Source organism: Motacilla alba, chromosome 1A (genome assembly GCF_015832195.1).
Source record: "Motacilla alba alba isolate MOTALB_02 chromosome 1A, Motacilla_alba_V1.0_pri, whole genome shotgun sequence".
Lineage (NCBI taxonomy): Eukaryota > Metazoa > Chordata > Aves > Passeriformes > Motacillidae > Motacilla > Motacilla alba.
Window position 1 is genome coordinate 21,913,127 of NC_052031.1, and position 21,662 is coordinate 21,934,788.

At 37.0% G+C, this 21,662-nt stretch overlaps 1 protein-coding gene across 24 annotated transcripts in view; it reads left to right on the plus strand.

Annotated features, from left to right (window-relative positions):
• CADPS2 (calcium dependent secretion activator 2) overlaps positions 1-21,662 on the plus strand; it is a 287,279-nt gene that overhangs the window by 79,839 nt on the left and 185,778 nt on the right. For all 24 annotated transcript variants that reach the window (XM_038155811.1, XM_038155825.1, XM_038155814.1 and 21 more), the window contains exon 3: positions 13,580-13,912. In XM_038155811.1, coding sequence (XP_038011739.1) covers positions 13,580-13,912 — 333 coding nt within the window. The remainder of the gene's footprint in view (positions 1-13,579; positions 13,913-21,662) is intronic.

The following is a 21,662-nucleotide window of genomic DNA, read 5'->3' on the forward strand; positions in this document are numbered from 1 at the left end:
GTGTAAGTCTGCTTCTTAGATAAGTGGGAAATATGCTTTGAGAATAGTCTAGAAGAAGCTGTTATAAAATTGAAAAATCTTATGCATTAGTGGAATTACGACTAGAAATTGAGTGGAATGACAGTAAAAAGACTAAAATTAGAAGAATTTGTGATCAGACTTTGATTTGCAGTGTTCAGGTTTTGGCCCTATGGGTGACAGAAGATGTGTGGGGTTCTCTCTGGGCATTAAAAGTGCCTTAATTTGTTGACTAATAGGCTAGTCACAATAACCAAATACCTTAAACTTTATCTTTGTGTAAGTAAAGCTGGTTTTGCAGAAGAAGGGTAATGTTTGTTTGCTTATTACATTTGACTTGCAAACCATTTGCATTTCTTGCCAAAGCTCTTGACTGGCTTAGCTTGAAAACATTTTGGAATATAGGTGCTACTGTCATTTAAGAGACAAAGCTTAAAAATAAGCATACTTTCCTGTACATTTCTTGTTTATTGAAACTGGAGCCCATAGTTGGAGAAAAAAGAAAGAGGTGAAGTCTTGTTAGGGTGAATTTGAAACCAGACTGGGCACACACTGGAGAAGGAGAACTTTTCAACATGATGGCGGTATTGTTTTTTTTATTTCTTTTTCCATCCTCAGTTCTCCACACTGTACTTGTTGCTGGGAGCTGTGAAGCAAAACAGTTCAGGACTTTGGGGGTTTTTTTGGGAGGGGCCCTCAATTGTAAGAGCTCTGTGAAGAATTTTTTTTCCTGCTTCTATGTATAACTGTGCAACAAAACACTGTAGGATCTTGAATTACACTGTGTAGATAACTAGGGTTTGTCCCTTGGTACACAACCGTAGTTATCTCTAGGCAAGAGGTTCCTCTGACTTTAATAATTTCAGACTGCCCCATTAATTGCAAACAAAGTTTCATAGGTTGTTCTGCTATTATCAGCGCCTCCCTTGGAAAGAAAGGCATGTTTGTGGAAATGCTGAGGGGGGAGGATAAAGGCATATGGACAATGTCTTCCCCATAATCCCAGGCTGGGTGCAAATTTTCTTACCGATCTTTTGGACTTCAGGCATTGCCTGAGCAGTATGGACACCATGGAGATCAAGGGCAGCAGGAACTTGTCAGGCAGCAGTTGCTCCTGTAAGAGGTAGAGGCAATAACTGGCTGGCGTAGCTGTAGACAAGAACTTACTTTTTGTGTCTTAAGTTAAATTTAAGACGCAAAATAAAATAAAGTTAAATCTTTGCCAAAAAATAGTACTAGCAAGGCAAAATAGTTGATGATTGTGTAAAATTCTTTATAAATAAATAAGAAATTGAAGGTGTTTCTGACATGAGATGATATCTTGAAAGGTAATCTTTAAAAGGGTCTAGAGAATGTTGAAGTATAGTGAATTAATATTTTCTAGAACCTAAGTACTCTAAAGAGAGAGTAAACTATGACTAAGAAACCTCAACGTTACCATTAAAGCTGTTCGGACCTTGACATATAATTGTGATGCATAAAAATAGTCCAACTTGTAAAAGTTTGCATTCTGCATGCTAAAATGTAGACGGATTAAACAGCAGACCAACTGTTCATTAATCTTCCCATTGAAGCATTGCTGTCTGAAGTGCAGCCAGCTGGGTGATTATTAAATCTACGGAAGGATTTAAGATTTAGAATGCATTTTGAAGCTTTCTTTGTGTATTATGACTTTTCTGCCGACACCATGAATTGATCGCCCTTGTGAAAAATTAATCAAGGAAAATGTATTGTTGTTTTTTGACACACAAAGATTACACTTAATAAAGATGGAGAGAGAGAATGTATTTATGATAAAGGCTGTTTTTTTAAGAAAGTTGTATTGGAATAAAAATATTTGTAAGACTGCAGTTAGCAGCTAAATCTGACATGCCAATGGCTTAGTGTCTGCCAGTCCTGAATATCCTTTATAACTTTCTGAAATAGAAATGCATTCTAATGAGTGATGAGATGGTGTTGCTGTTGAGAAATGTCCGCACAAATAATAATGCATTGTAAGTGCAAAGACATAAAAAAAGATTACCCAAGCACTCCCATTTTCATGATGCACTGTCCCTGCCTGCATTTGCACTTATATTCCATTGTTCTTATCTTCCTCTTAGAACAGAAACACTTTGAAGTACAGATTATCCTTTGGGAGAAGCAAGGAAGCAGATTTTGTAACGCCAAATGCATTCTCATCACAAAACTAGTCTTATCTATCACATCAGCTTGCAATTAAACTCAGCTGTGTTGTTCCATCCTGTTTCTCCCCAAATGATTCAAAGTCTTCTGTTGTGACTGTTTAGAACTTCTGGTAGGCATTCACACCACTTGCCTTGGGATGTTTTGTAGAGCAGTCCTGACAATGAATCTTTGCAAGCTTCTCTGTCCTCATTGTTGCAAGAGAGGTTCCTCTAGGGAGTGCTTCAGAGTAGAGCCTGCATTAGGAGCTCTGGGTTGTCCTCTGGAGCAGTGTGCCCTTGCCCAGCATTCATAAAGGGGTCTAAAATGGGTGAATTGCATGGCTAAACATGAGTAGTAGGACAGTTTGTACTCCTTTCATCTTCTAGATTGCATCTCTTTATTTACTTTACTCCAGATACCTGTGGCAGTTGTCTGTCACCATGATATTTTTATGAAAATCCTTTGCTAGGATTTTTCTCCTTTTCTAGCTGAGAAGTCTCGGAAAGGAAATGTAAACAATACCTATCTGATGGCTGTGGAATGTGGTCTGGACGTTGTTTACCAACAGGTGCATCTTTGATTGGTCTCACATGAATTGTTTTTACTTGATGACCAACCATGGTCAAACTGTGTCGACTCTCTGGTCAGTCACAAGCTTTTGTTATTCATTCCATTCTATTCCTTGCTAGCCTTCTGCCTGTATCATTTCTTCTATTCTTTTGGTATAGCATTTTAAATACAATGTATATCATAATACAGTAAATCAGCCTTCTGAAACATGGAGTCAAGATTCTCATCTCTTCCCTTGTCCTGGGACCCCTCGAACACAACCACTGTTGTCACCTTCCTTTCTCCTCTTCAGCCTTTGTTCTTACTTCCCATATTTTAGTAATGATGGAATTATTTTTAAGCAGCTGTAGTCAACTATCCTAGCAGCTGTTGGGTCGTGCAGGAGGCAAAAGGTGCAAGCAGCCTTTTCTGTTTGGCTTTGGGATGCAAAGTACACACCTGTGGTTGTCTCTCATAGATCTTTTGCTCTGCCACTTCTGTACACTACATCTAATTCTCAAGAATATTGTTAAGATGATGTCACCCTTCATGGGGTGCAAAAGAAGTTTTTTCTCAAATGGAAAGTGGCTGCATTTTCCCATGTGTCTATTGTTGCCCTAAATCCTGGGGATCACAGTAGAAGAAAGGTGCTGTATTGATAGATAGGACTAGGATAGATAGGATATTGATAGATCATCAGCAATCCCTCAAAGGCTTCAGAGGGTCTGCTCTTGTCCTTGTTTTCCAGGGAGTACCCATTTGTGATGTGTCAGTTCTTTTCCAGTTTCCTTAGGCCGCAGAGTGAAGTCAGAGCTTTAACCTTTCTCCCCACCCAACAGTGCCCCTTATACTCCACTGAAGAAATAAGCCACTAAAACGAATTAGTACAGGGAAAGAAAGTGGCAGGTTATTTGCTTAAGTTGTCAGTTTGCTGGCACTTTTTCAGTTGCTAAAGCAGAAAAAAAATAATGTTATGAGACAACATTTCAGGTGGCTTCAGCCCAATTTCTATTTGCTTGTGTCCTTTTTGAGCATTCAGCTGCAGTGGCAGAATATATAAACTGGGAGTGAAACAGTGGCCTTGATCAGTAAAATATGTGTTCTGAAACGGTGTCCTCACTTTACATGAAAGTATTTAGGGTGGTGGTGGGTGATAGGGACTGAAAGGATCTCAGCAGACCTGGTCTGACTATAGAGTGCCTGGTATTATATTCAAAAGTAGAGATATAGTAGTATGCTCATTTGAACTAAAAGCTATTAATCTGTACTCAGGTGAAAATGGTTAATGCAGAAGCATATTAATGGTAATTGGGAAGTGAAATAGCCAATTCTTTTCATCTCTGACAAAATGAACCCAGTGCAATACCAATGATGAGAATTGTCACTTACATAACTTCCACTTTCAGTCAAGTGGAATAAAAACTAGAACCACAAGTGACTGCAGAAGAAAATTTAGAGAAGTGAAGGACTGTTTTCCCTTCTTTATTGTACTTGGCCATTTACTTCAATTTTTCTCACAGTTAATGCAAGAAATTGGATTTTATATTTAGAAACATTGTATCCTAAGAGGTAGCACTATCATAAGAGATGAAGTGCTGGAGCTTCTTGTGTTTTGTACAGCGCTAAGTAAACACCAAAAAGTCAGAGAATTGAGGAGTTCCTTAGCAAGGCAAATGAAAATATGAGTTACTAATTTTAAGCAGGTGTGTGTTTTTCTCACGTTTGCACATACCAGAGGTAGTTTTGTAAAAACTAGTTGTCATCATCTGTTGATTGTGAAATAGATGAATATGCTAAGTAAATGTTTTTTTCCTAATCCTTTTTAGCAAGACTCTGTTTGCTACTCATTATTTCTGGGTAAATATGTTTTCTGTTTGAAGTCTTTTTTTTTTCAATCTTTGGTTTTTAGTTTCTGCTTTATTATTTTTTCAGCTTTTTTTGTCCTTTGTCTTCTTCCCTTATAGTCAGGGTTGGACACCTTCCTTATGGAATTTGCTGGAAAATAGGGACCAATTGTGAGGTGAGAGTAAGCCTTTTTACAGTGGCATCACCAAGGCAGGCTGTGTCACACATTCAGTTTAACAGCCTGTTTCAGTCTGATGCTATCTAAAATAGAGCCTTTGAAATTCTCATAACCTGGAACTTTCCAGTGGTCACCAAAGGGAGGAGTTCTGGTCAGACAGAATCAGCACACTGGAGAGCAAGCTGTTAGCTCTCTTACAGCATGCTTCAGCCTGAGCAATGGGGCTGGGTCAAAGGAGAAACTCCTGTTAAAGTGAAGATCACAATGCTTGTTCCAAGTGGAGGCATAGCAAAAGTAATCCACACCCATGCTTACCTAGGCAGCAGTCTGTATACTGTGTCTCAATAGAGTGCGGAAACTATTGCTGCTGTCAGCTGTGAAAGGAGGACAAATATGCTTGTTTCAAAAGGGTAGCTGGTTAACTTTAATAAATTAACCCAGGAGAAAACACTGCTTCTGGGTGAAACAGTTTTGTGGATTTTTTATGGTGATTGTCGCTATACCTCTGTTTGTTCTTATGCCCAAGGCAAGAACATTGCAGTACGTGACTCTGTGAAATGTGTTGCCATCAGGAACAGCAATTTGGGTAGACATTGGCAATTGCTTGTGCATTTTGAAAAAGCTGGAAAAGAACAACTCCCAGAGCACAGTATTGTGTAGTATGCTTACAAGCATGTACCCCTGGAGCTGTAGCAGACATTTTAATTTTCAAGAGTTTGAGTTCTGGTGGGTTTTTTTTACAGATAGCTGGTTGCTAAGCTGTGGTAAATGTCCAGTGTGCCACTGTTGTGCCCAAAAGAGCTGAAGAAAGCAAAGTACATCACCTGGAGATTTCAGCTTGTGATGGTTTCTGAGCCATTAATCTTAACAAGAAGAAATCATAGCTTAATGTGTTCAGGAAGGGTAGTAGGTGTATTTAAAAAAAAAAAAAGGAAAATATTGAATGATTATGCCTCTTTGGATGATGATGGTTTACTACTTTAAATTTTGCTTCCTTTTTTCACCTTAATATAATGTGCTACTTTAAAGAGGTTTTAAAAACAAGCCAAAATTAAAGATTTTTTTTTCAGATTTCTCACCCCCTCAAAATTAAGGAAAACTTTACAATGTAGTATACTTCTAAGAGAAGTAACCTTTCATTAACAAAATAATAATGAAAATTCCGAAGTAATCAGAGTTTATAGGTGTGATTTCTTAAAATATTTTGCTTTTACCTGAAGGTGAGGACTCTGTTCTGATGACTTACATAGATTTAAAAATAGGATCCTTTAACTCCGATCATTTCATTGTAAAAAAATCAAAATGGTGCCTGGAGGATATTTCTAGGGTATGAAAGAGAACAGGGGAGGAATAAGACTTGCAGGCAATGCCTAATTTTTTTTTTTTCTAAAAATGCTTCTGATTTCAAAATACTGAGCAAATCTCATTAGCTACCTCAATTTCCACTCCTGTTCAGCAGCCAAGAGTTATTAGAAGTAGCTATTAACATGCATTGATAACTACTAATGTCTTCTTTGATATAAATGCTATTTCAGTAGCCAGTGCAGTAATTTTATTCAAGGAGCATAAAAATAATTATATTACTTTTGGATGTATGACGCTACTACATTAACTATTCATTTCTGACCCAAAATGATCTTGTTGTTGTAATGTGCTTAGTTGAACTAATCTAAACATCAACCTAATAATTTTTGGTGTGGTTTTTTTCTTTCTTTCAAGACTGTAGTAAGTGCAGTGAGAACATCATATCTGAAACAATTCTTTTTTCTGCAGCTCCAAGGTATAGCAGCAGACAGCGCTGGCCATTATATATGTTAATTGCTACTAGGAATAAACCTTTATTCTTAAAATGTTCAGCTGTGGAAGCTGTTCTCCAAACTGTCAGAAGTTTTTGCACCTTCATCAAACTAGCCCCAGCTCTTGATGTGCATTGTGTGGTTTCAGTCTAGAGTGGAACCACCGAGGGGTGTGAGAGCTGCTCCCAAAGAACATTACTCACATTAGTGACTGAAATTGGAATAATTTTTATTCCTGTGGAACAGGAAGGACTTTAGGTTGGTGAGATCTCTTGACAGTGAGTTTGAAGAGCTGCTGCCATAGCTGCATTGGGGCTATTTGATATTACACAGTAAATGTCTTATGCTTTGTTTTGCCTCAAGTAATGCTTCCAGCCCAATATGATGATGCATGTAACGTACAGTTTTTAAATAAAAAACTTGTTTCAATTTCTTTTTGTTTGCAGGATGAGAATTACTGTCTTTTTTTAAGTTTTAGCGCTCAGTTTAGCCCAGAAAATTGCTGTCTTTTTCAAAAAAAATTATTCTGTAAGTCATAAACTCAAAGAGTTCTGGTAATTGTACACAGCACAGCAGCAGCTTGAGTACAGAACACATCAGGAAAGTATATCAGAAACCTAAAAATCTTTCATGGACTTGAATATTCCTTGGACTTCCATCAAAGTCCTTTTTGCCCTTGTTCAGTCTTTATCAAAGAGGTACTTCTGTTCATTTTTATTTTTTAATTGACAATTTCTGATATGATGTAGTTGCCATTAATCTTAATATAGTTCCAGCTTTGCTTCTGGTAAGCTTAAAGGAGAAGAAAATTCATTTAAAAGAAGAACACATTGGTAAGAACAAAATGTTTCTCTCTGTAGCTGTGTATCTGTGTCTGGGTGATAGCTTACTTGTGAAAAAAATCTCCTAAGGGAAATATCTTTAGGCTTTACATGACAGTCCTTTTTCTAATTTATATGAAAAGGTTCTGTTTTAAAATTTGCATGTTTTAAGGATGCCCCAAATATCATTGTCATGAATAAACACACTGGAGATCTAGGTAGTTGCCTCTCTGGTTCATCAGCCATTGTAGAACAGTGCTTGGCCTTGTGCAGCAGTACCTTTGCAGTTGTGTCAGCCTCTGGTGGAGTCTTTGGATGAATGTCACCATTAAAGAATGTGTTTGGATTGCTGGTGCTGGCCCAATGGTCACACTGTAGTTCTTGCAGCTCCTTAGCAAGCTTCTGGAGACCAACAGAGACCTGCATAGTCCTAATTAGAAGGACATAATGTACTTTCACGGGTAAAATAATGTGCAGCATCAGTTGGAGTAATTGATGCAATCACTTATGAATGCTCAAGTGTAGGTAATGAAGCATTTCCTGTGGTCTGCATCAGTGCAGAGGATTCCTGTTACAGCAGTCTGGAAGAAAGGATTGTTTTATGCTTGATTCAGAATGGCATACAAGTAGTCATAGTAATAGAAGGAGGAAGGTATCAGAACTCCTGGGTGACCTGTTATTTAGAGGCCCTGTGTGCAATGGCTGTGGTTTTCATTCCACCTTGTCACGAATGTGTGATTTAGATTTCTTAAAGAAGCCTTGTGAAAGATATTAAGAAAAGCATTTTGAATATGGTGTCACGCAAGTGGAATTTAACAAGGTTCAATGTCAACATTCACTCTGGTACTCTGCAGCAGAGTTGTTTGAACAGTGATTCAAAACTACAAAGACATAAGTAAAGCTACCAAGGCACAAGTCAAAGTTATCATACTAAAGGTTGCACACAATATCAGTTGCTTACCAAAGATCTGCCATTGTAAGGGGTCTCAGCCTTGAGAGGCTCAAGGGAGGTAAACAGCTATGCAGCCAGGCTGTTTAGCTGGGAGAGCTCAAAGAAAACACTTCATCTGTCATATACAGGGAACACACTTCCATATATAGGATATATATGTTGGCTTTTAGTGAAATTAGATGCAGTGGGAGAGGTGTTTGTGATATTTCTTGTACCCACAGCCTTCTTTGTTCCTCGATAGACGGGTCTTGGAAAAGCCACCTGCTGTTCACGCGTGAATCGCCTGATCAGTGTCCCAAGGTCACATGCACCAGTGCTCTCTTGGGCCCCTCTGCTCCTTTGTGGGTTTTCAGTGAACATATGGGGACTAGAGGAGTTTTTGGCTCAGTTATGGCCCAGGCCATGACCTCCACTGGAGCCTGTACCAAACTGCTGCTGGTTTGGTGATGGGGCTGAGTGCACCCATCACACCCTCTTACTTTGCTGGAATGAGCATGAAGCCCAAGGGTTTGCATCCAGAATTTAGCAGAAGTGCAAAAAGCTGTTACGCAGCTTGAAATAGGTATTGTAAGAAAGGTAATAAGCTGATTCAGGTGGTGTTCAGTATGTCTAGCAGTTTGCTGTCCCAGAGATGTAGTGTGCATTTTGAGCTGCCACAATATTTTCCATGAATGATGATGCATTGAGCCCTGACTGTTAAGACATAGGACATGTATAAAGTGTAAATGTGATCTCCTCAAAGCTACAGGAACAGAAGTGACCATCAAAAAAGAAGAAAAATCTCTAGTGGCTCTTGTAGAAGATGGCAAATGAAGCTCCAAGTGCTGCATTGCTTAAAGAGGAGGAGAATGTTGGTGCTTTTGCACTACTAGAACATGTACAGAGGCCAGATGAGCAAGAAGTTTTCAGAGGTTGAGAAATCATTCTTGTGGTCCACCTATCCTACTGCATTTGCTTGAATTTTCTTTTTCCTAAGCTTTACAGTAGAGAATAAGATAATCATATTTGTGTTGCCTAATTGTATAATTAGTTAATTTTGGTATGATGTCCAATAAATAGAAAAGTTATTTAAGGAGTATGTTCTAGAACTGAAAATCAGTTCTTTTCATAATATTTCTAACATTTTCTTAAGTTGTAGACACTGCTAAGTAATGATTTTTCATCTTAAAACAAAAATATACTTTTAAGGTAATTATCTTGTGCTAAAGACTATTTTGAATTAAGGTTTTTATACTAGCATTTGCAGTAGGTGAAATTGCATATGGGTAATGATTGGAAAAAAGTGGATTTAAGCAGTGCTTCAGTAGATTACAATTGTTATTGGGGTTTTTTAAAAACATGTTATCTCACCTTTGAGTGAGTTGAGCTTTATCCATCAGAAACTGAAGGTATGGTTCAGTCCAAAAGCATTTAGGAGGACTCAAATAACATGAATTGAAAAAATTCCTCAAAGTGGATATATATGGCCCATCGAAACCTGTATTTGAACAATCTGTTTTCTCCAGAATGCGTTTTATTTGTTAATAGAGCATTCTTTTTTTAGTGTTTGATAATTTGTTAGCAGTGAGTAACATGGATAGTTGATGTTTATTTGTGGATTCAGTAAGCTAGTAATGATACTAGACATTCAAATGCTGAATAACAGTGTCAGTGCAGGATGTCTTTGAGGAAGTCTGGAAAACGTTGGTAGTAACAGGAAATGCTTCATTAAAAACTTGGAGTCTTGAAAATTATTTCTGAATAATGTGTGGATTTCCAAAAGATTGTGGCTGATCTGCCAAGTCTAATATCATGCAGAATTACATTTTTTGTGCCCACAATAACTTTTTCTGATTTTTTTTTCACACTCAAACCTCTTAATAGTTTTCATCTCCAGTTCCCCTAGTGTTGAGAGACTTGAGATAACATTTTACATTGTAAGTTTTTGAATAATTGTTTAATTAGAACTAAGTCTAATGATCAATTGAAATGCATGAATGAAGGCAGTAAGAACCAGAGATTTAGTGAATGTAATTAATTAGCATTTTGCTTTAAAGATAAATATCAATAAAAATATTTTCCCTCATGGGGATGATTGTGCTGCTCATATAATCTCTGAAAGCTCTGAAACCAATCAGGTGAATCTCAAGAAGTCTAACTGAAGCAAAGGATTTTACATTCAACATGAAGTGTACCATATGTCTTTCAGGAACACGATTAATGAGACACTTAATAGCTTTTTAATGCATCTTAGTGTTTTAAATTTGTGACACATTTGATACAATCCTAATAGAATTTCTATTCTCTCATGGTTTTCTGTTGCAAATAAATCCTTAAATATGAAATAGTTTTGCTAAAATGTTATTATTGCTTTTTAATTATCTTAAATGCAAGTACTTAATTTTAAAGATGATGATTTTTTTTCCCTTCAGGAAAAAAATAGTAAATTTTCACTCACATAGGAGTAATACTGTAAGAGCTTTAGGTCTTAGGTTTAGTGGATTCCTTTGTGGAATAAACCACGTTTTTCATACCCTGTTGTTCACACTTTGGGTTTATATCTTGAGTAATTTCCTTCTATATCCATTGTATCTTGAAAAATAATTACTTTGTGATAATTTTTGAAAATTTATTAAAAATACAGTTTGTGACCCAAAACACATCAGAAGGGACTATTTTGGAGTCAAGGCCACATGCATATTGTGCTTTCTTTTTGCAAATACCTGTTGCTTTGTCTAACACAAACATGCCATTATTTTGTGATTATTACATGCACCAAGTGTTGCAATAATGCTTGCCTTCCATGGTTAAGTGGTCAAAAAAAATTGAATGGGTTTTTCCTGGAAAAAAGTCTCTTGTAAAATCAACTTGAGAATCACACATAAATTTTGATTTAGTATGGCTTATAAATCAAGGAAAGTGCTAGCAGCTTTACAGCCCTTTCATTCAGATTTAATCATTTCAAATAATAACACAGAAAGAAGGTAATGCAAGGTGAATGATATGCTGATGTTCTTAGAGTGTGTATTTTACAGGTTTGGAGTTGGGTTTTTTTTGTTTTGGGGGTGGTTTTTTGGGGCATTTTGGGTGTTTTTTGTGTTTTTTTGGTGGGGTGTGTTTTTTTGGTTGGTTTGGTTTGGTTTTATTTGGGTTTTTTTCTTTTGTTTTGTTTTGTTTTTACAAGACTGGTCCAGTTACAATAGCAATAACATCGGATTGTGTAATCTTGCATGAATATGAGATTTTGGGTGGGAAGTGTCTATAAATATTCTTAATTTCTCACTGTTTTCTGCATCTGCTTTCTCTCATTGATATGCTGGCTAACGTGATGGAAGATTAGGTTTTTTTTTTATGAACAGTACAAAGCAGCTGAAATAAGTGTGAAGTAATCTTGTTTTACCAGTGAAGCTGTTAGAGGAATGAATCATTTGTAATTGCAGACTGTTAAAACAAGGCAAGACTTAATATCTTCATACCTGTTTGTGTGGATAAGTTTTATTGCTGAATGGAATTTCTAACAATTAGATGTTTTGAAATGAGATTCAATATTTGTGTAGTCTTTTGAGGAAATTAATGGAAGCATTAATTGACAGTAACTATGTCAGGTCCCATTATGGGTAAGAATTTAACCTTAGATGCTGACGTTTACATAAAAGGAAATGTATCGTGGTACAGATAGAGCATAACATGTGATTAGCATATATTGGTGATGGGGTCTTTAAAATAATCTCTTTGGGCAAATACTTTTAGGTTTCATCTGTAGTATTTCTGTACAATATCAATTAGAATATCTGTTGAAATATACATTTTATAATTAACTGCATTTTAAAAAACACCACAAGAGAATGCGCATTGACAAGCACTAAAAATTTTAGAATTAATTTTTCTTGATCTGCTTCCATCTGTGTACTCTTCTGCTCAGCTTTTCAGCTCCTCTCCTACTCCATTTTTCTGTATTTTGAAAGTGAAGCACTTTGGTTGTTAGGTACACGATACACTAGGTTGTTAGGTTGGTTGTTAGGTACACCATCTTCTAATAGGACATAGTACCTGGAGTAAGAGCTCTACTGTGCTATCATTTCCATTCACAAAATCATATATGATTTCATAGCCCTTGGTGACTGTAATGACTATCTAAAAATGCATGCTTGATTCCCAGTTCATACATCTGACTGAAGAGAGCAGACAGTCAGAAAGGTGATGGTTCTGCTTCAACTTTGTGGTTTCTCATCTGTTCCTTGCATTTCAGCTGTGCTTGGGATGTTGGTGTGGCACCCAAGCAGCTGAACTATGCAGAGTGAAGGGCCTTGATTCATCTCACTCTGCTACAAAAAGCAGGGGGTTCTCCCTGAGTTATTCTTTCCCGATGTAGTTTAATCCCTGCCCAAGGCATGCATCCATTGTTTGCACATGATGACATTTACAGATTTACAGATGATGGTGCTGCCCATGATTTACATTTACAGCGTTTACAGATGATTGTGCTGCACCCTCAGCTTTTTGTTGGTTGCATCTTGTAGAGCAACAGTTTTGTAAGACTTGGTACTATAAATGAGCTACGTATGGTGTCTGGAAAGACTGACTTTGCCAAGACCCTTCTAAAAGAAGAGATGGAAACGACCATTCTTGAGCACTGGAAAGTTTTTACAGAGTGCCGGAATTGATTTAATTGGTTTGTTGTTGTAATTTGACTTCTCATATCTTAGAGTATGAGTCGTTGGGAGGGGCTTTTTTATGCTTTTTATGTTGGTCTTTGGTGATTTTACACAGAGAATCCCATATTGTGTCTCCAGTATTGTATCTACAGTAGTAGAAGGAGCTCTGTGGCTTTGAGTCTTATCTTCTCAATTTTTAATATTGATTGTGGTGTTTCTTTAGTTTTTTGGGTTTGTTTTGGGATTTTTGTTTTCTTTTGTTGTTTTTTTTTATTTTTCCTCCTGGATTTCTGTCTCATTGTGGGTAAATTTTAAATTAGCTGCTGTTAATTCAGAGTTCATCTAGTCTAGCTGTTCTAAATTTATGCATAAAGACTTGTAAAACTACTCAGTTTAAGTACTTATTCAGTGTGAAAACTTGGTTTCAACATGATCACTGGTTTCTTTATGAAAAACATAAGAAACTTGGCCTGTATAACTCTCTCATATAAAGTTGTCTTGTGTAAAAGCCAAAGACTAGCTTGTGTTCCCTCATACTGGGATTGTTTTGTATTTGTGTCCATGCCTAACATGCCTAACTGCTTTTGTTTCTTTTTTTTTCTCTTCTTTTACTTTAAAAGGTATTTCTCAAGAGTGACCGAGTTGCAAGAATGGTCCACAGTGGAGGATGTTCTGCAAGTGACTTTCGAGATGTTTTTAAGAAAAACATAGAAAAGAGAGTCCGAAGTTTGCCGGAAATCGATGGATTGAGCAAAGAGACCGTGTTAAGTTCTTGGCTAGCCAAATACGATGCCATATACAGGGGAGAAGAGGACTTTTGCAAACAGCCAAATAGAATGGCCTTAAGTGCTGTATCAGAGCTGATTCTGAGCAAGGAACAGCTTTATGAAATGTTTCAGCAGATTCTAGGGATCAAAAAATTGGAACACCAGTTGATTTATAATGCCTGCCAAGTAAGTATTGGTGTCATTTGGTTTTGTTGTGTCCAGAATATCTCCCGTCTGCCAGCTGGTCCAGTGCTTCCTCCCTGTGCGTAGAATCGTTCAATTTTAGGTACATTTCTGCAGTCCAAGGAGATGAGACTGCTCAGCAAGGAATCTTTGCATGATCTGATTGCTGCTGAGCCCTGGGATTAAGGGTATGCAGAGAATGTGGTACTTATGCTACAGGGGTCTCCTGTTACAGTGTCACAGCTCACACCATTTGAGAGATTCTGAGCAATGTGCCGTGGTCTGTACATCTGCATACCCTCTGATAAAGTACATATGCATGCACATACATTTCTGAGCCTGTGTGTTAATCTTTAAAAGAAATTTGCTGCCATAAATAGATGACAGGCGACTCAGGCTCCTGTTGGACATCCAGTGTCTAGAAGGTTTGCATGTTAGAACTAAATGTGCTTCCATTCAAGCATCCTCTACAAAGCTAATTTTCACATTAAAAGCTAATTTCTGCATTGTTGTTTTGTTGGAGAAAAGATTTTTCCTGTAAATTACTGAGGCCAAGACAGTCCATTCAACAGTCCTATTTAGATTTATGTGTATAATCTCTTGCTAATCAGTAATATATTTGGTATGTAAAAATATTTCATTAACCAGTGTTCATAGTGATGGAAGCGTACATTAACAGTCACTTAAGGAGGAAAAACCTGAAGAAAGAGAAGGTATTTTTGCTAGTCTCACAACCAAGCAGCATAGATGAAGCATTCAAACTGAGATCAGACAGCTTCTTACACTGTCTATAAAATAGTCAACCAGATTACAGCTAAAATGTTTTTCATACATTATGCTGAAGGCTGGTTTGCAGTTATAGGCCGTCTTAATATAGGAACAAATTATGTGTGTTAGTGTAGCATGAAATCATGTATCTGTTATATGATCAAAACATCTGCAGAATATAACACTTCTGCTGCATCAAATTATGAGCAGTGTTTTGAATTAAAAGAAACAGAAAGTATTTCTTCTTTTTTTTTTTCCTATTGGTCCCTTCTTTTTTCCTTTTGCCTTATAAATTGTCAGGTAAATCACTAAACCTCTGGGATATATGGGTTGGTAATAAGATGAAGAAGCATTGAAATCTAGGGGAATAATTCTGCTTAATTTTGGTATGGTTTTATATACAATAGAGCATGGAGGCGTGGGAGGGAGTTTGGATAAGTCCTCCAGAGGTCATTCAGTCCTGTTTCCTGCTCAGAGCAGGGTCAGCTGTGAAGACAGACTAGGTTACTGAGGGCTTTACCAGGCAGGTCTTAAAACTTCTAAGAATGGAGTCAGATGGTGCAGTCCTTATGGGCAACCTGTTCCATTATCTGAAAACATGAAAAAAACACTGTTTTTTGCCAAGTAGATAACTTGTTACTTATAATAGAAACTCAGTATGGATTCCTCTCTCCTCTGGTGTCTGGTGATTGCTAAGTCTTGCTTTGTACTTTGCTGTGGGTGGTCAAAATCTGATGTTAGTCTGCATTGGGCTAGAAGAACACAGAAAAGTGTGACCTGCAGAACTTTGAACAATTAAGCAAGAAAATTGTTCCCTTAGTCTAGTAGTGATTATGATGATACATCCAACTAGGTTATTGTAGCTGAACTTGAGGGCCTCTTTTTTTGGTTCATATCTGTATAAAATGTGAGGGTCCAAAACTGTTTGGCACATATCAACAATTTTCTGTATAATTCTTGGTCCGCAACCCATAGAGAGACTGAAACATCCCAGTGGCTAATTTTTGTTTTCTAACATGGTAGAATTGTGAGCATGGAATGGTTTTCTTATTTCTTACTTGCAAATTAAAGAGAAAATAACCTTGTTGTGGGTTAGAAGGGAGAAAGATTGACCACCCTGATGTGTGCAAAGATGACTCAGTGGGATTAAGAGAAGGCACTTTTCTTGCTCTTCCTGCTTTTAAGGTCTGAAGTCTGTAAAGTCTCCCATGCAGGTCTCTGAAGTACCCAGTGTTTACCCTGGATTCTTGTAAGTAGTGGATGATGGGAAGTAATGAAAATCTACTTCTTCAGGAGCAGATATATGAGCACCTATGTACTTCAAGCTGGAAAGAATGGAGAGGGAAGGGCTGCAAGATTACACCCTTGTTTGGGGTTCTAGATTTCTGCAGATTTTAGTTTTCTGAGGCAAGGATGAGGTTACTTTGCTAAAGCAAAAACTTTCATTATGTACTGCAACAGAGTTGCTACCAACAACAATTTTCATATCCTGTTCCTGTGGTCCAGTCAAGCACATAATAGACCAAAGTTATGAAGAGAAGTCTGTTGCAAAGAAAAAGACAACAACCATACCTAACATTGCCAAGAAGTGCAGTGTAGACCAGTCTCTGATAATGTAATACCTTTTCTCCTTTGGTGAAATCCCTTATTTCTCATTATAGTTTTAATATTTTAGTTTAGGCTGTATCTTATTCCTTTTTATTGACAGTGTATTTATAGAAGTTGAGATGGAGTTAGGCTCTGTTTTCGGTCAGCACCAGCAGTTTTCATTCTGCCCTAGAAGCCTCTATCTTTGTATGGAAATGCTCACTTTCATTTCCCTTTGCTGCTGCTGTTTAGAATACTAGAGACATGCAGATAATGATAATCAATAGTGTCTGGGAGCAGTGAGATAAGTCCAAGTCCAAATAGATGTTTAAATTGTATTTTTGATAGAGGTTTGATTAGTTTGGCTTCTAGCCTGTGCTTCTAGCAGAGAATCAGATACGTGAAATTCTGTATATTTTCCAGCTCTGAGAAACAGCTGCCCTTAAAAGCAAATCTGTACAGTTATAATTTGTGCAGAAAACTCTTTTTTCTTCCCCCCATTTTTTTTATACCTTCGAGTCCTTTGGAAATAGGAAACTGAAAAATGTCTTACACTGTTGATGATAAGAGTAAATTATCCTGCTCCTACAGGGCTGCTAAGCAGACAAGGGTGCTCTTTATAACCGTAGGAGGTATTGTCTGCCAGCCTCCTTCTTGTGACTTCCTCAGCATTTAGAACTTTTTTTTTTATTTCTGTGGTTTCTGCTCCCCAGCCTGTTCTAAATGGAGCATTCCCTTCAATTTTTAAACCATTGGTATCTTGGTATGTCAGCCTAACAGACAGTTCTGCTGAGTGTGGGTTCCTGCCCATCCACACTGGCTGTTGTTCTCCATCCCTCCTGCGATAGCTGTGAGAACCAGTGTTCATTCAACCAGCAGAAAAACCTAATCAGAAATAAATTGAATAATGGTAGATCAACTCTCTGACACTGTCAAACACAGTCCACATAGCTCTAAAAATTTTATGCATTCTCTTTGAAGAAGAACTTATTTTCACAATCTTTTAACATGCACTGAGTGCCTAAGGTTGTACTTAGGTAGTGAGCATTAACAAGATGTTCACATTAGGAGGTTGAAGACTTCTGTGATCTTGTTTTTGACTTCACAATTTAGTGAATGACCAGCAATTGCTGTTAACCACCCACATCTCTTTGTGATTAAAAGGTTCAATTTTTTAAATGTTAAGACTTTCACCTGATTTTTATTTACATTGTGTTGCCTCAATCTGTGCTATATGACAAAGAAATGATTTCTAGTTAGCTGGGACTTAATGAGCTCCTTGACTTGCATTTGAGATGCTTGACCAAACTGTTCCAGTTTCTTTGATTTACAGAGATCAGACATGATATTTTTTCCTTTTTTTAAATTTTATTTATTCACTGCTGTAGAAGATAATTCTGCAGTAAGTCAAACTGAAAGTCCAACTCAAACTGATTTGTGGTCATACACTATTATTACACCACTTCATCAGAACCAGATTTTTTTTGTCAGGTAAATTGTAATTCCACACCGGAGTTTATTTTATTTTGAAAATGCTTTTATAGGGTTCCCTTTTTTGGGTGATCTAAATTCTCTTCTTGGATGCCCAGAGGAGAGAACTATACTTTTCATAATGAAAGAATGCAAATCGCATTCTATTTTCTAACAAGCCATAAATAACTTTCAGTAAAATGTAACAGTATTTAAGAAGAATTATTTGCTAAGTGTTTTAGTCTTGACAGTTTTGGTAATCAACCACAAACTAGTTCTTTTGGAACTAGCTTTAGGTGGTGCTTTGCTACAAGATATAATTATCTGCTTAAAATCCTTGTATTATGTCTGATTCTTGATTATCTTTAGCTTTTGCAAGATACTACTTTTTGTAAAAGTGTCTAATTTTGAAAATGAAGGATTATACTGTATCTTCCATAATAAATATTTTTTATTTTTAATTCTTAGAGTAGTTTCTATCAAGAATTTATTCTGACTGAAATCTGCTTACGGTGCTCAATACAATTGCAGTCTTTGGTCCAGCACTTTTCTGAAGTCCAGTTAATTATGCAGTTTTGGAAATAAGTCTGATTAAGGGCAGTCTAATTTGCAGCAAGGCCTTTGTGACTTTTGCATGTGTTTAGTTCTGATCCTTTCCTTGGTAAAATGATGAGAAATAGTAGAGTTATTTCACAGATCACAGAATTTCCCATGCTTCTGGATATTTTCTGTTGAAACTTTTATACCCTATATAAGCTATGAGGACAAGTGTGAGTTTATGAAGCACAAAGAATAATGATATCTTTGTGCAGAAAGTTTCAGTGTGGTGTTGATAATCTTCTTCTTGGAGTATTCAAACAAGTAGTAAGATTCAGTTTAGGTTTTGGACCCAAATTTAAACAGATTCATTAATTCTTTAAGTTGAGACCTGGCACAGGGAAAAAAAAAAAGTGGTTTGAGGTGTCTATTTTAGAACAGATAAACATATATCTGCAGGGTTTTTAGTCACAAGACCCTGAAATCTGTGAGATGATATAACAGACCAGGGCTTCTGTTAAGCCAGTGTATTTCTGATGGTCACCAATGACTGTCATTCCTTACTTCATGCACAATTATACCTTGCACAACAAAGTAACCTGTGAAAAGTATTGGCAAAGTCCATTGCTGTATTTTCAAGGTAACATCAGGTGTTAGCTAGAACATCCACTGATGTCTTAAACATCCCATAGAGCTCAAAATGTCCTTGCACTTTGCCCAAGATATTCCTATTGCCCTTTAAAAACTAAAAAATTCCACACCACAGTCTTGTTCTCATCACCTGCTTTATACAGGAGATCTGCTACTTTCAGGCTTTACCTGCTAAGAGTTTACTGCTGGGTAGCTGATGCACAGCCCCAGCATGGGGCAGAGTTTTTTGCTCTCTAAATAAAAGACATTTTTGCAGACACTGCAGAATGGAAGCAGACGGGGCTGGAGTGAGGGTAGAAGCTGTCAGGCCTCCCATTGGGCAAAGAGGACTGCAGTGGTATGAGAGATGTCTGGGGAGAAGAAGAGCAGTGATCTTGTGGGACTGTGGGAGGCTGTTGTAGAGTTATAGTTAGTATTCAAGTGTTGACTGGATTTTTATATGCTAAATGTGAGTCTAGAAAGTTTCTGCACATTGTCATGGGGTAACAGTGATGGCCTTCCTTACAGAACAGGTCAGTCCTTTAAAATTGTCCTATGTGTCTGTCAACCTGAAAAGTGTTTCATGCCTTTTATAGCAGAAAAATTCAATAACCACACTTCAGGCTTATTCACATTTTTAGTTTCTAGTACCTGTAAATACCAGAATATATCTTCCTTCATGGTGTCCTCCCCAAAAAAAAAAAAAAAAAAAAAAAGTTTGCTTTCTGATTGATTTTACCCTCTTTAAAGGGAAGAAAGATCTGCCAGTGTCTGTTCTTGAGCAGAGTAATTGAAACAAAATATTTCAATGAAGAAATAAATTGTCATTTCCTACAGGATTTTGGATGTTGCCTTTTATTCATGAGATGTCACTCTTGATTACATGCATATGGGATTTTAATATGAAGTTATTTCAGTAATTATATTTTCTTAATGAGGTGCTTCATTGGTATTTTACCTACATTCAAAAGGTTTGGAAAGGTCTTGCTCAAGACAGAAAATTTCAGTACTTTGGAAAATAGTGCTGCAACTTCAACTGTTCCTCCCAAGATTACTTCTGTAATCCTCTTGTGAGAAATTCAGAGCTAAAATGAATGGTGTTTGTCAGGCCAGTTTGGATTTTCCATTTACTAGATTGAGTTCTGAAGAAAAAGAGGTCTTGTAACCCCAGGTGCTTCAGTTCTGTTAGCATGCAGTGATGGTATTTAAATAAGCTGGAGAGAGAGTGTTTTAGCTCCTGTAAACAATTTTTTTTTCTATAATGGCAGAGTTTACTTTGGGAAAAACGTCTCTGATTGGCCCAAAGGTTGTTAACTTGTTCTCATTTACTCTAATGATAGAAGAGTGATGGAAAGAATATTAAAAAATTCTCAGAAAAGCAAGTTGCCTGTTTACCATGCTTAAGTATCTGACTCTGAACAATGTTTAGAAGCCATTGCAGCTACCTAGTGAAATACTTTGAATTGGTTTTGTTTGTAGCTAAAGCAATGCTGAGAAAATACCAGGGAGAAATGGTATCTTGGCAGCATTAATACATTTTTCAATACTTGAGGTATTGCAGTATCCTTCTTATGCAGCTATTGCACAAGGACAATTGGCTTTGACATACACATTTAAAAGAAAAACAAGTGGATCTTCTAAAAAGCATGAAACTATTCAAAGCTTTATTTGTATAAGCATTAGGAAAAAAACTCTGAAGGGTAGTTTTGCACTTTTAATTTAAGATGAAATTTACATGTGGATTTCTCTATCATAGATCTCTTTATGCATATGTGGCTTCTGTTTTGCATCTGCTTGAGGGAACTGGACATTTAGGGTCTCTAGAAGACTGAGAGAGTATCAACACTCATAGACTAGGGGATTTACTTGTGTTTTCTGAGTTGGCATCCTTGTAGGCCTGTTCTGTGCATCACCTCTCTTGTCATGAGAGGCCTGACTGGGAATCAGCAGAGAGGAGCTGAGAATCAATCACCCTTCTACTCTGCTCTGTCTTGTGCCTTCTCTGAGGATGAAAATCATGGACACTGGGATTTTGGCTGCAGATCTTTCTTTCAAGATGCTTTGTTTTCTGTCTTTGGCATTCAGTGAGTGAAGGAACAGCATTAGAATGGCTGTTAGCACAAAGAAATAAAGAAGTTGTTCTGGGCTTTATAAAAGGAGATCCTCTAAGCTTTTAATTTTACCTTGCCTGTGTTTCTTTCCCTAAATGCACTTTTGGAGCTTTAATGAGGTAATTAATGGTGTTTTGACATTCACTTGAGTACTAGATCCAAGGGAGTTAAGCTTGCCTGAACACTCAAAGCCAAATATATCCGGCATTTAACTTGCACTTATATTAAAATCACCCATGCATTTGACTCATCATGTTTTATATTACCAGATGAGAATAAAATTTGTCTACTTTAGTGTTAAGGAAGAAAAATAAATATTTTCTATCAAAGGCTGTTGTATTATTAATTTAAATCTTTTTTTAAGGAGAGATTCTATGTCTTCAGGTAGGTGAATACAAAAGAAATCATTTTTACAACCACATTTCCAGATTGATGATTTGGTTTATTAATGTGTCTGACTGCTAGCTCATATGTGCATTTGAATAAATCCTTGTGAGCAAGCTGAGTAAGTTAATGACCCTTAGCATGAGTTTGTTACCTGTTCTTCTTATGGCATGATAGTATTTTATATTTACTCTTTATCAGTTTGAAGTAAAGAAGTTTTGCTTAGACAATCACTTGTTTCTCTGCAGCATTTTTCATCCTGAGGT